General features: G+C 42.6%; 1 protein-coding gene across 1 annotated transcript in view; it reads right to left on the bottom strand.

Moving 5' to 3' along the window:
• The window catches only part of F13A1 (coagulation factor XIII A chain), a 536,045-nt gene that overhangs the window by 392,380 nt on the left and 129,355 nt on the right, over positions 1-14,310 (bottom strand). The window contains exon 4 of the mRNA XM_069217374.1: positions 8,140-8,391. Within this exon, the coding sequence (XP_069073475.1) occupies positions 8,140-8,391 (252 nt within the window). The remainder of the gene's footprint in view (positions 1-8,139; positions 8,392-14,310) is intronic.

Raw genomic sequence — 14,310 nt, 5'->3', positions numbered from 1 at the left:
TCTGATGTGTTTGATACCACATTTGCTCAGAAATTGAAGCATCTCCATTGATACAAATTGAACCCCGTTGTCAGGTAAAATCTGTTACGGGAAACCTTCACGACTAAAGATCTTTTTTAAGCAATCAATCGCAAGTTGAGTAGTGGGAAACCTCACTGGCTCAACCTCTACCCACCTGGATAGATGATCAATTATAACTACAAAATATCTCATGTTGGGAGGCAAAATGTGGTAAGGACCAAGAAAATCAAGACCAAGTTTTTGCCAAGCTCTCGCTGGAGTAGGAACAAATGTATCAGTCACACCTTCAGTGATCAACACCTTATCACTTGTACAGCATCTTGTACAGCTTCTTACATAGTCATCAGTTTCTTTATCCATCCTAGGCCACCAAAAACCAGATCTCAACCGTCTTTTAGTAATTTTATCTCCCAAATGACCAGTGTGAGACGCAGCAATTAAATTCCTCCTCAAACATACTGGCGGGACAAGTTTGCTCTCATTCCCTTCATCCGACAATTGTGAAATGACAGCACCAAGACCATACTCACATGCATCAACAGTTACTATGGTGCTCTTCGCTTCTGAGAATGGCTGTAAGGCTGGGACATTAACAATCTCATGTTTGATTTGTTCAAACATTCCATTACATTCATCTGGCCACAGGAATGTGGAATTCTTCAATATAGCTCTAAAACATTCAGTGTTTTTCACAAACATTTTCTTAAGAATTTGGCATATAACTTACATAATCCAAGAAATGACAATAACTGGTCTCTGGATTTAGGGGCAGGAGCTTCTAATATGCTTTTAACTAAGCTTGGTTTAGGCTTAATGCCATCTTTTGAAAAAACATGACCAAGTTATTCAATTTCCCTAGCTTTGAAAATACATTTGTCTTTTCTCAATGTCACACCTCTGCTTTCCAGTGTACACAATACCTCTTCTAGAACTTTTTTGTGCGTTGATTCATCATTGGATAAGACTAGGATATCATCCTGAAAAATCACTACATTGGGATTATCTGGGAACATGTCTGACATTAATCTCTGGAAGGCCACGGCAGCTGAGGCTAAGCCAAAAAGTAACCTACAGAATTGAAAGGTTCCATCAGGAGTAATAAACGTACTCAAGTGTCTTGAATCTACATCTAACTCCACTTGATGATATCCAGATTTTAAATCTAGCTTAGTAAACCCACTGGATAAACCAATTTTCGCAATTAAATCATCAATCCTCGGAAGTGGAAAACTGTCTACCCAAATTGCCTCATTTAAACTTCTCAAGTCTACACACATTCTCAGGTCACCTGTTTATTTCTTGGCTAAAATTATGGGAGACAACCACAATGTCGCTTCAACCTTCACAATTACACCCTGTTCACACATTTCTCTTAGAAGTTTAGACAATTCAGACCTCACACTCAAGGGTACATTTCCTAATTTGTGCTTGACAGGGATGGCATCATGTTTAAGTTTTATTGTGTGAGTGTAATTAGTAAATTTTCCTAATTGTTCTTGAAACAATTTCATAAATTTCTGTTGCCAATCACACACAAGATTGGAAGCAATGTTAACCGGGCTTACACTTCTTTTTACTATAACTACAGGTTTGTCTCGTCCAGGCTTGATGGCCAGATTAAATTCTGCCTGATGAAGTAGCCCTAGAACATTGATTCCTTTCTCGGCGACACAGACTTTTCCACGTAGTCTTATGTGAGATGGTCATTGAGGCCCAAAAATAACCCATCAAATCAATCTTGCTTCCTTCAAAAGCGACAGTGGAAACATCTGGGGGATAAAGAATTTTGGAGACCCAATTTTCTTTACATTTTTCTTGAGCCACTATAGTTATGCGAGCCCCTGTGTATACTAATAGTCTAATTTTTATCCCGTCAATTGTCACATCAATATCTGGATCAACAACAACTTTGTTAGAAGTGGAAGTATCCTTAACCACTAATACATATTCATTCATTTGGTCTTCCGAAATATTCTCAGTTTCATTGTTCAACAACACAACGGACATTGCTCTTTCTGGTACTTCTACACACTCTTGCAAAATGTCCCATTTTGTTACGGTTTCTACATTGTTGATGAATCGCTGGACAGTCCTTGAAAGATGGGACATGAGCCGAAGAACCACATCTGTAACATATAGGTTTCTGATTGAACTTGCTTCTGAAACTAGTGTTGCCCTGTTTTTTCTCAGAGCGCTCTTGTTTTTTGTTTTTGCCATTTTGCGCACTTATGACTGCTCCAGAAATGGTCGTATTGGACAAAGATACTTCTAATTGTTTGGCACCCTCCATAGAACATTCAATGCTCTTAGCAATATCAATGGCTTTATCTAGCCAAGGTTCCTCACATGTCAGTAATTTCTCTTGGATTCTTTTTGAATAACACCTGGCAACTAGTTGATCTCTAATAAGTTGAGATGTAAAGTTCTCAAATTCACATTTAGCCGCTAAAACCTTCAATGCAGTTATAAAGGTGTGAATACTCTCACTAGAGCCTTGTGACCTTGTAAAAAATTTGTAGCGACGCACCACAATGTTCTTTGTTTTGATAAAATATTTATCCAATTGTGCAATGGCTTTTTCAAACTTATCTAGTTCTTCTTCTTCAGCCAATTCATAAGCCAGGAGATGATCAAATATGTTCTGGCCCTCAATTCCCAAATGATAATACATTAGGCTTTTTTTTCTCTCCAGTCTGAATTTATGACCATCAACGGCACCAAGATAGGCGTGGAATGACCGTAGCCATAGTTTCCACTCAAGAGGTGGATCTCCAGGATCTTGTAAGAAAAGTGCTGGAGGTACTACATTTTGCATATTTAATATATTTGCATTTATTATATATATTTTTTTATTTATTTATTTTAATATAAATCAGATTAAATAACAATGCCAAACTCCAATCCCAATATTCAATCCCAAACCAAGATGGCTGACCTAGAAAAAATAAAGATTGCAAGCCCATTTTCTATTTTTGTTGCAGATCCTGGACACTAAAGTCCATTTTCTATTTCAATTCCTAAAGTTTCAATTCCGGAGAGCCCTCTAGGACTGAGATCCAGTATGAAGAACAGGCGTTTTTTCTGTTTGAAGACTCGCCTTTCTCAGGTACTTTATATTGAGTGCAAGGAAATGAAAAGCTGCTTGACCGTGAGGTAATGTGGCCCTCCGCACGAGCCTCGCGTACCAAAGTGCGGAAAGGTTTTAACTGGCAGCAAAGTCTTAGCGAGGTGTGGCAGCGAAATGCTTGAAATGCGGTCACAACATGAACCGCTTTAGTAATGAGGAGTCGAAAGAACAGGAACAGGTACAGTTTCTTTACCATTAGCAAACAAGCGCTCGCACAGCGATTAAATCTCTGTGCCCCACGTTTACTTTTGTACGAGCGATATTGTAAATAAACACTCACGTAAAATTCCGGATGCACACTAAGCGAAGATAAAAATAAATTTGTTGGGAAAGTCAGGCCGATTCCTTCAATCAGAGGTACCTCCTGTGAGTGCGGGAGCGCCTAGGCTGATCCACATTAGGTCGTCAGCTTCCAAGTTTATCCTCGTCGCCACTGAAGTAAGGCTTACACAGTAAATGAGGTAATTTCTTTATTTATTTGAACACGAAGATAGAAATAACACGTCTTCTCATAAAGGGGCACAGAGTGATAACTGTCTTTGTGAAACACGGAACACCATGACATCATTACAATGATGTCATGATATTCCGTGCCTCTGGCAGACAGACATTAACAAACGCGATGCGATCACCACAGTACTTTTGTTATTACAAATTTTCATTCCACACACATGACCCATGTGTTTAGATGACAGGGTGCTTTTTTGTCTTCTTTCTATTTTTGTGTCTTATGCTTGCAAAAAGAAAATTAATAAAATAACTACTGCAAGAGCTTGCCAAGTCCAGATCCACTGACTTAGTTGAAGAATTGGACAGTCCATTTCAAAGCATGGATGCAAGTATCTGCACTCGTTTCAAGGATCTCTGAGTCACAAACACATGTCTACAAGGGTCTGTGGATTCCCACACTGCTGCACTCCAGATGCTGCCCCAGGTGAATAAGCAACCTCTGATCCTAGTCTATTTAAGCATTCTTCTTTACCTCTCACCTCTCCTCCTCTGGAGGCCTGCCCAGCATGCAGTGTCTGAGTGTACCTCATTGACCTGTATGTCATTCTTCTTCAACAATCCATTAGCAGCCCAAAGAAAAAGAGAGCAAGTCATCTCATGTGAATTTCTTTTGATAAGAAATTTCGAAATGCAAGACAATGTTTTGTTTATTCTATAAAAATAAGTCAATAATGGCAATGTTATTGTTAGTGGAAACATAAGTGGGCACAGTTTGTGCCGTACTTTAAAGGCGGATGGCCTTGTTGATAAGACACATGCAGTGTAAGAGATAATTTGCTCAGTTAGCAAGCCAGCAATTTTAGAAAACTGTTACAGAACCAGCTCATTAATCTTTCCAGTGTCAGCGACACCATCTGCATCTACCAAGTGTGAACAACTTATCACAGTCTGTGCACAGTATTTTCAATGTCATCCAGGTAGGCAGGTGATTTAAATATATTTGTTAAAAGACAACACAAAGTCCCCATACTAATAGTCTGTAAGTTTTTACCAATCATTGTATGTTTCCTAATTCTTTCTAATGTGTTTCTAACAGCAAGACTCTTGCGTTGCACTATTGCAATGTGCGCTATCTTGACATCATCAAGGAGGCATTAACCAAGCTGCAAACGGTACAAAATACAGCAGCAAAACTGATATCAGACTTTCCCATATAGCATTCAGTCTCGGCAAAACTAAACAAGCTGCACTGGTTACCCGCATCATGTACACAGCTTTGTGTATTGTTCACAATCAGGTCCTGGAGCATTCAGAACTATGTTCCAGAGGTAGGTACCTACTAGACAACTTTGCTCGGCACATCAAAATTTGGTAGTGGTCCCCAAATTTCGGAAAGCAAGATGGGGAGGTAGAGCCTTCTCAGTGGCCACAGCCAAGCTATAGAACTTCCTTCTCCGTCATGTTACCAGTTTTAAGAGTCATACATCCTTTAGAAAAGCCCTGAAAACCTGACCCTTTACATTATAAACTGAGGTTGTGCAGATGCCCAGAACAGAGATCTTGCTATGTCTTTTCTCTCCTCTGAACAAATGAGTCTTTAGCACCTTGACACCTTCGGGTATTTGTGCTCTTTTTCAAATCTATTTAATTTAATTTAATTTCAAACAGCAAGTAAGTCTGTGATCGTTAGTCAGTGAAGGCAACTACAATTGATTCAAGAGGTAATACTTAGCACTAAAAAAGAGAAGGAAAATACCAGACTGCTCGTAAGAAGAAACTTTGATCACAAAACAGTAGAGGACTGGAAGCAGAGACAAAGAAAGAGACTGGAGACAAGCACGTTTTCAAAAAAGGTAAGGGGTACTGGTATGTGACAAGGGGTCTCCAGATAGCTTAAAGAACCCAGATCGTTCAAAGCAACGTTTATATAGCAAAGTCATAGTTAGAGCTTGTTGCTAGAGAGAAAGTAGGCTGTACTGAACAGGCACTGAAACAAGGAATTCCCTGTTGGCATAGAGAAAATATGAATATGACTTGAGAACAAGAACCTGAAAGATGTGCCTAACAGGCACTAGAATAAATGATGCCCTATTGGTACGGAGAAACTGGCACAGAAATATAAAGAAAAAAGGTTACAGACAAAAGTACTACATTTAAGGTAGACGAGAGCTGCTGTCAACTCAGCGAGTATGTGGTCAAAGGCACAACATGGAAAAGACAGAAATGCTGGACATCAGGATAGAAAAGGAAGACAAAACAAGTAGAGATTGTGAGTCAAGGATGAAACATATATAGGAGATTGCTGCACAAGGGAGCCCCAGGAAAGAAGGACAATTCTAAAGCAGTAGCAGATATCAGGATTCTTCTCAGGGGCTCAAAGATATGTTCAAACATGCGGGCAACTGGAGCAGAAAGAAGGAGCTCCCAATAGCTGCAGTTCATAGCACCACTTCCAAAGAAAGAAACCAGTCCCTCTTCTAGCTCTCTGCCTAATAGAATGCATGTATATTCCAGGAAGCAACAAGAGGACAGAAGTAATCTCCAGAGTGGCACATGGAAAGGATCCTGTTTTGGGAAAAGCAGGAAAGCATGGAAAGGAGCATAGCAGCAATGCTGGGATTATACATATAGTTCACAGGTTAATAAAATTTGCTGAAGAGTTCTCATCCAGCTCTCAGCCTCTTGGAAGGCATACATGTACCACAGTGCAACAGTAGTTGGGAAGCAATACCCAGAATGGGTTCTGAAATGGTTCTGAATTTAAGGATAAACATGGCACTGTTTCCAAACCAGGAATTCTAAATAAATTGTTTATTAGTAGTATTTTAAACGCCCTAACTACAGAGTAGTATGAACAACATGTACTTGATGGAAATCACAAGATGACCTGCCATTTAGAATAGTTACCGCTAAATAGTAGCATACCTTTATCCTATGAGGTTTTTGCTTTGGAACAGCGATGTCACAGAATCATGTCATTTTGGGCAGAACCAGGAAAAAGAACTCCAGGTGCTGTTTTAGTGAACAGCTGTTGATGTGCATGAGAGTAAGATATCTATGTATATGAACGATACATTTTCATATTCAAACAAAATCGCATTGCCACTGTTAGATTCTCCCATCAAGAACTCTCCATCAATCCCAGCACAAAGGTATTTCGTCAGGCAGGTCCTGCAACCCAGCCCTGAAGGTTAATAACTGGCAGGTCTCATGAGGGATAACATTTCTCCGATAACCAAACACGCACACAGACCTTAGATTAGGATCACACAGATGGCAGCTACATCTCAACAGTCCCAAGAGATTGGCCCCAATAAAAGCATAAATGGCCAGAGTGATACGGACATTCCAAAACACCATAAAGTTAGATGCTGCATGTAGCTAGGTACACCCAGCCAATCAGGACACAACACACACAGCACACGAGGTGACCACGCATTCTTCAGACCGGACATTTGGACAAGAACTTGCAGGCCCACATTTATGTCCATGCCAGGTCGGTGCCTACCTGAATTCACTCTCTAGAATTTATGTTCATGACTCCAGGGAGGCTGTTCTCATTTTATGGTCCCCAAGAATGCTATAAAATGTGTTCCGAACTGATGTACTTTGAGAGACAGTCCTCAGACTCAATTCTGTAAATGCTCTCCAGGCCATAATGTTAAATGAAATAAAATGTTTGCTGCTTTTCCAGACGCCTCTTGTCTTTTATTTTTTAAGGTAAAATCGCATTCAAGCAACACAGCTAAGCAGTGTTTAACTTGCAAAAAATAAAAAATAAGTGAAGGGGCCCAAAGCTTTTCTTGGGTACCAGCTGCCAGCACTGCCAAATGCCACAGTTGTGAATATCAAGGGCCTGATTTAGAGTTTTGCATAGGGATTACTCCCTCACAACGATAACAGATATCCCATCTGCCAAAATATAAATCAGTGGCCTGGATATGCATCACTACTGTGATTCCACCTCCTGTCTCTTTCTTCCATTACTCTATGCTTTCTGTCTTTTTATCTCCATGTTATAAATTCTATTTCAACTGAGCTTTCTCATTTTGGCACTGTCCTCCTATTTTTCTTAGCCACCTTCTTTCTCCATTTTCTTCCTTTCTATTTGTTGTTACAAAAACACAAGGGTTTTATATATGTATATAGTTAATAATTGTGCGTTCTTTTCAACATCCTTGAATATGTTTGCAATGTCATCCTAAATTGAGACAAAAATAATTATATACCTCTGTCTATTGCAAAAAATAACAGTTTTTTTTGTTCAACATTGTGTGCAGAGGAAATGAATATTAAGTCCCCTAACAGGAAAGAAGAATGTATAACTGGCTGTAAAAACATATAGCAAGATAAATGCAGTATCACACAAACTGATGCTGAAATTTACATTCCAAGAGGAAGTAACATATTCACTTGCTGCTTGGCCTGCGAACCTTGGGATGAGCAGAAACGTCCTGTTATCAATACAGAACCCAGGAGAAACATAATGTTTAATAGCACAGGTCACAAATACAAAAAATTCAATCATCTTCAGCACTCACCTTTGCACCAGGGATTAAAGAGAATGTATGTGTCTGTATCAACGTTTCTGTTTGTTCTGAGGATCCCGAAGGGAGTCAACACCGCAATATACATTCGGAATTTCCCCACAATGCAGTCAGGAGCAGACATGATGGAGAGGCTGACAGAATTGTGCTCACTACGCAACAGCTTGGCTCCCCATTTGCCATCTTCCAATTCCTGAACCAAAGGGATGGGGATGTAGGTGCCCTTGCTTTGTTGAGGATATCGTCCTGAAAAACACAATGAAATTCATTGATCCCAATGGACTGATTTTTTTCTTTTAGTCAATATCTTTATGCTAGAAATTGGTCAAGCCCACACACGGATCAAATGTATCATTTGCACGCTTCGTTGCTTGATAATTTTCATGAAAAAAGGACAAAAAAAAATAAACAAAGCACAAAATCAAAACATAACTAGCAAAATACCCTGTTGGTTAAGAGTAAGGTGCAAATGAATGACGTTGTGCGATTGAAAGCACATAGCTTTATGTAAAACTGAGGAGCGTATCTTCTTCTAGACCAATTTAACAAGCCTCAAAGAAAAATTATAGTGAGTAATTGCAATCTTTAATTATGACTAGGGGGCATATTTACAAGCCCCTAGCACCACCCAAGCGTCACTTTTTTGTGACGCTCAAGTGGTGCTGTGCACTTTTTGTGGCTTAATGCTGCCTTGTAAATACGCTCCTTAACACACTGCACTTTGCGTATAATGGCCTTGCAATGGGTGTTGCTGTAGGCATTCCACAGCAACACCCAGAGCATTTTGATGCTGCCCCAGATTTACGGGATTTGGCAAACCTGAGGCAGCACTAAAATCTGGTGTTAGCATGGCGCAACAAGAAGAAATGGCACGAGGGTGGCTGCGTTGGCGCTCAGCAGCTAATTTAGCGCTGGGGGACTGGAGAAACACAGGGATGCGCTGTATTCTTTTAAATACGGGCATCCCTGCATTTTAAAAGTGATGCAGCGTGACGCTGCCAATTTTGACGCAGCGGCCATGCTCCATCACTTCTAATATGCTCCTAGCTTTATACCTGTTTTTTAGTAACATATTCATGTAAACACATGCAATATAGTTATTAAAATGAACAAAACTGGCTTTTAAGAACACTGATGTTTGTAGTCTGACCTATTTTTTGAGATGCTATTGATGTACTAATTATATTGCAAAATACACATGGCAGGTGGTCCTCAGAACCTCCTGGTTCATTAGTATGTATGTGCAAGGCTACATTTTGTGACGCCCTCTCAGTGAATGCAGAGGTGGTGGCCTGTAATACACCGCAAACCCCCATCCCAACATTCATATTCCCAACATGTTGATTTTCATTTTTAATCTTCCTAAGGACAGGTGCTCATGCTATGTCTTTCCATAGTGAATGAATTCACCTTTTAAATACAATTTTTATTTTGCTTTATAATTAGCTGAGCGGTCTACCTAGCTCTTCCTTAGTTACTGAAAGCTCTAAAAATAATGGCCCTCATTACAACCCTGACGGTTGGTGGAGAAGCGGCAGTCTTACCGCCAACAGGCTGGCAGTAAAAAAAATGGAATCATGACCATGGCGGTTACCGCCATGGTCATCCGCCACTTCTCCGAACCGACCGCCAGGGCGGAGACGACCGCTGGGCTGGAGACTTGGGTCTCCAGCCCGGCGGCCGTCACAAGACCGCTGGCGGTATCATGACCTGGCTGACCACCATGGATTTCATGGGGTTGGGAACCGCCATGAAATCCATGGCGGTAAGCACTATCAGTGCCAGGGAATTCCTTCCCTGGCACTGATAGGGGTCTCCCCCACCCCCCACCCCTACCCGAGTCCTTCCCCGAAACCCCCACCCTCCCTGCCACCCCAAAGGTGGCAGGACCCCCCTCCCCACCCCCACTCCCAACATCACTATACAGACTCACACCCGACACGCACACAGACACCACCAACACACATACCCGCACACACACCAACAAACATGCCAACAGCCACATATACAGTCATACACGCACACCCACATTCAGACATACACGCACACATCCATACAGACATACAAACAGACAGACACGCACACATTTCCAAACACACAACACCCCGCATGCATACACGCACTCACACACCCCCTCTACATACTCACACGCACACCTCCATGCACGCACACAACACACAACACCCCCTGCCCCCCTTCCCCAATGGACAATTAACCTACCTGGTCCGTTGATCCTCCAGGAGGGGACGGGATCCATGGGGGCTGCTCCGCCACCAACACCCCGTCAACAGAACTCCGTCACGGTGTTCTGTTGACGGGGCAGTGGAGGTGGAGCAACCTCCACTTCCCCGCCGACCGCCAGTATGGCTGGTGGCAGCTCTCCGTCCGGAAAGGACGGAGGGCTGCCAGCAGTCATAATTCGCGAGTGGAAAACTGCCAGCACTGGCGGTCTTCAGCACGGCGGTCCCTCGCCGGTCTTGTGAAAAGGCCGCCGAGGTTGAAATGACCACCAATGTGTTTTTAATACATGGCGATTGACAGAATTTGGCCAAAACTTCTTGTTAAAAGAATAACACAGTCACCAAATTCCTCCAATTCCATGAGTGAAATTAAAAAATCCACCCGGGCCTTTTGGTCACTAGTCAGCCCCCGCCCTATTTCCATCTTCTTACCATCTCCATACTATGGATACACAATTGTACATTGCTGGTATAGACCTGGACTCACTGGACTGCCCACGAGGGTTTTCCCTGTAGACTGGCAGGGTACAGGCTCCTTGTACTGCTGGAGGGGTTTGGTTTGGTTTTGTTGCTAAAGTCTGGGGCAGCCATATTTCTTGCCTGCAGCACTTCAGCTCTTTACAAACATTGTAGAGTAAATGATTTAAAGTGCACCGGTCAGACTACTTTCACTTTAAAACCATCTGTTTTTGCACTTGGATTGTTCCTGTCTCCTGCAAGGTCGTCATGAGTAGCAATGACCTTCAGGTATAAAGAGGGGTAGATAAAGTTAAATTTATACATGATCATGAGTCTTCGATTAAAAAAAGTATATTTTTAATATTGTGTGAGTGTTAGAAGTTGGGTCTCTAGTTGCCTGATGTATGGACCCTATCCAAGTGGGGACCACAATCTTATCCAGGATAAGGCACACCCCAACCTAAATTATCCTGTGCTCACCCTCTGGTAGCTCGGCATAGAGCAGGCTGGCAAAAAGGCTGTCAGGTCTAACATGTGTCCTCCCACCCCCTGCTGAAATTGGGGAGAGGTACTCAACCCCTGGGGAGTTCTCTTCATTAAAGTGGAAAAACCTGGAGAGACCACCAGCCTTGGCGTGGTCTGACCCTGTACGGTCTTCTAGTATAAAGTCCATTCCCTGTAGGGAGATGGACCACTTAATCAGTTTGGGATTTTCACCCCTCATCTGCATGAGCCATCTGAGGGGTCAGTGGTCTATCTGAACCTGGAAATGAGTCCCAAACAGGTATGGTCTCAACGTCTTCAGTGCCCAGAACACAGCAAAAACTTTCTTCCAATGGCACTACACCTCTTTTCCTGTGGAAGTAACCTTCTAGTATTGAAGTCTACTGTTTGATCTAGACACTCCTTATTCAGCAGTGCTAATACTGCCCCTAAGCCATGCTCTGAAGCAACTGTTTGCACAATTAATTCCATTGAGAAAGCAGGGGCCCTGAGAACAGGTGCTGTGGACATGGCTTCCTTGAGAGTGCCCAATGCTTTGTGACAAAGTTCTGCCCAGCTCACCAATCTGGGCTGCTTCTTAGAAGTCAGCTCAGTTAAGGGGGCAACAATGGTGCCATTTCCCTTAACAAACCTTCTGTAGTATCCAGTGAGGCCTAGGAAGGCTCTGACTTTGGTTTGGGTTTATGTGGTTTCCAGGGCATGATAGTTTCAGTTTTAGCCAGGAGGAGCAGGACTTTGCCTCCTCCTACCAGATGTCCCAAATACACCACTGAACCCTGCCCAGTCTGGCACTTGCTGACTTGATTGTCAGGCCTGCCTGTTGCAGGGCATGAAGCAACTTGTAGAGGTGATGCAGGTGTTCCTCCCAGCTGGAACCGTAGACCGCAACATGGTCTAAGTAGGTGGCATAGAAAGCCTCCTTACAATCCAGGACCTTGTTAACCAATTGTTGGAAGATAGCAGGGGCATTCTTCAAACCAAATGACATCACCCGGAATTGGTAATGGCCCTCTGGGGTTGCGAATGTTGGCCTCTCTTTAGTCCCCTCAGTCAGAGCGATCTGCCATTACCCTGACATCAAGTCAAAAGTACTGAGGAATTTAGCAGCATCCAGTATGTCAAAGAGCTCATCAGATCCTGGGATGGGGTGTGCATCAGTCCTGGTGACTCAGTTGATTCCTCTGTAGTCCATGCAAAACTGGAGTTCTGGTGTTGTACCTGGTGGGGTAGCCTTTGGTACCAACACTACAGGGCCGGACCAGGGACTATTAGAGGGCTCTATCACCCCTAAAGCCAACATCTTGGAGGCTTCCTACTTGGTGCTGGCTCTCACCCTGTTTGGCAGTCTGTAAGTTCTGTCCTTTACATGTGAACTGTATCCAATATCAATATCAAGGACATACAGATGTGTAAGCCTAGGGGTGAGTAATAACAATAGGGAAAACTGTTCCAGTAAGTGGTAACAGTCACCTTGCTGTTCTGGGGTCGGTGTGGTAGAGAGGCTGACACCCTCCACTGACCCTTTGTGCTCCTGTGCAGAGAGGAGGTTAGGGAGAGGTTCACTCTCCACTTCCACTCCCTCATCTATCACTAGGAGCATGCTCAATTTGGACCTCCCGAAGTGAGGCTGCAGTCGGTTCACATAGAGCAATCTTAGTGGTATCCAAGGGGTCTTGTGGTCCACCAGGTAGGTAGCCTCCCCCTTCCTCTCTTTGATCTCAGATGGGACAGTCCAGCGGTCCTGGAGAGCTCTGGGTTCTACTGGTTCAATGACACTCACCTTTAGCCCGGGCCGAAACTCCACCAGAGTAGCCTTTTGGTCCTACCAGAGTTTCATCACCTCTTGGCTGGCCTCTAGGTTGCTTTTCACCTTCTTCCAGAAGTGGTGCATGTGGCTGCTTGGCTATAGGTTCCTATTGTGTCTCATTTGAGATTGTTACATCATTATCACTTTACTTGGTCATAGGTCCCCATTGTATCTGATTCTAGGATCTGGTACCGTCATCATTGGATCTCTATCAATCAAAAACCTTTAGTGATATATGATAGAATGTATATTTTTGTATCTATCTATGTGGTCAATAGAATTATATGTTAGTAGGATCATCCATTTTCTTGTATTGTATCTTATGGATGTTTTAGTTTGTTGTGAATGTGGGATGATTGAGTTAGGTGAATGTAATTTTTGTATTAGGTTTTATGCCTTTAGTATTTTGTAAATGGATCAAATAAACATATGTATTGCTGAAATAACTCTTATCCTGAAATATTATATTCTGATAGACATTTAGCCCTAGCCGTGCATTTAAGAGTTTAATATTTATGTGACATACATAATTATGTTTATTGACACAAATTGTGACATGATTGTTGAGGAATATTCATTCAGATGTATTTTTTGTAGCTCATAATTTTGATTTACTCTACGCTTGCTTGCAAAGGGCCAGGATGTAGGTGACCACATCCTGGAGGTTTTTTTTGGGAACTTTGTCCCACCCCTCTTTAACAAGGTTAGGAGGTCCCCTAACATGGTGTCTATATAGGAGTTCAAAGGGACTGAGTCCTACTCCTTTCCGTGGCACTTCCATGTAGACAAAGAGATTGCATGGTACAAGGATGTCCCATTTACGCCTCATGGGCTCAGTCAAGCCTATAATCATGCCCTTCAAGGACTTGTTGAATCTTTCAACTAGACCATTGGTTTGGGGGTGATAGAGTGTGGTGATCTTGTAAGTCACACCACACTTATCCCACACGGACTTCATGTACGCTGACATGAAGTTAGTGCATCTGCCTGACACTGCCTCCTTAGAGAACCCTACATGGGTAAAGATCCCCTTCAGAGCTCTCACCACCACAGGTGCAGTCACTGACCGCAGAGTGATTGCCTAAGAGTAGGCATGGTGGCATGGTCCACTAAGACCAGGACAAACCTGTTGCCTAGGGCTGTCTTGGGGTTCAA

The sequence above is a fragment of the Pleurodeles waltl genome, chromosome 2_1 (genome assembly GCF_031143425.1).
Source record: "Pleurodeles waltl isolate 20211129_DDA chromosome 2_1, aPleWal1.hap1.20221129, whole genome shotgun sequence".
Taxonomy (NCBI): Eukaryota; Metazoa; Chordata; class Amphibia; order Caudata; family Salamandridae; genus Pleurodeles; species Pleurodeles waltl.
The sequence above is the reverse complement of the archived record's forward strand: the minus strand, read 5'-3'. Positions and strand labels throughout refer to the sequence as shown.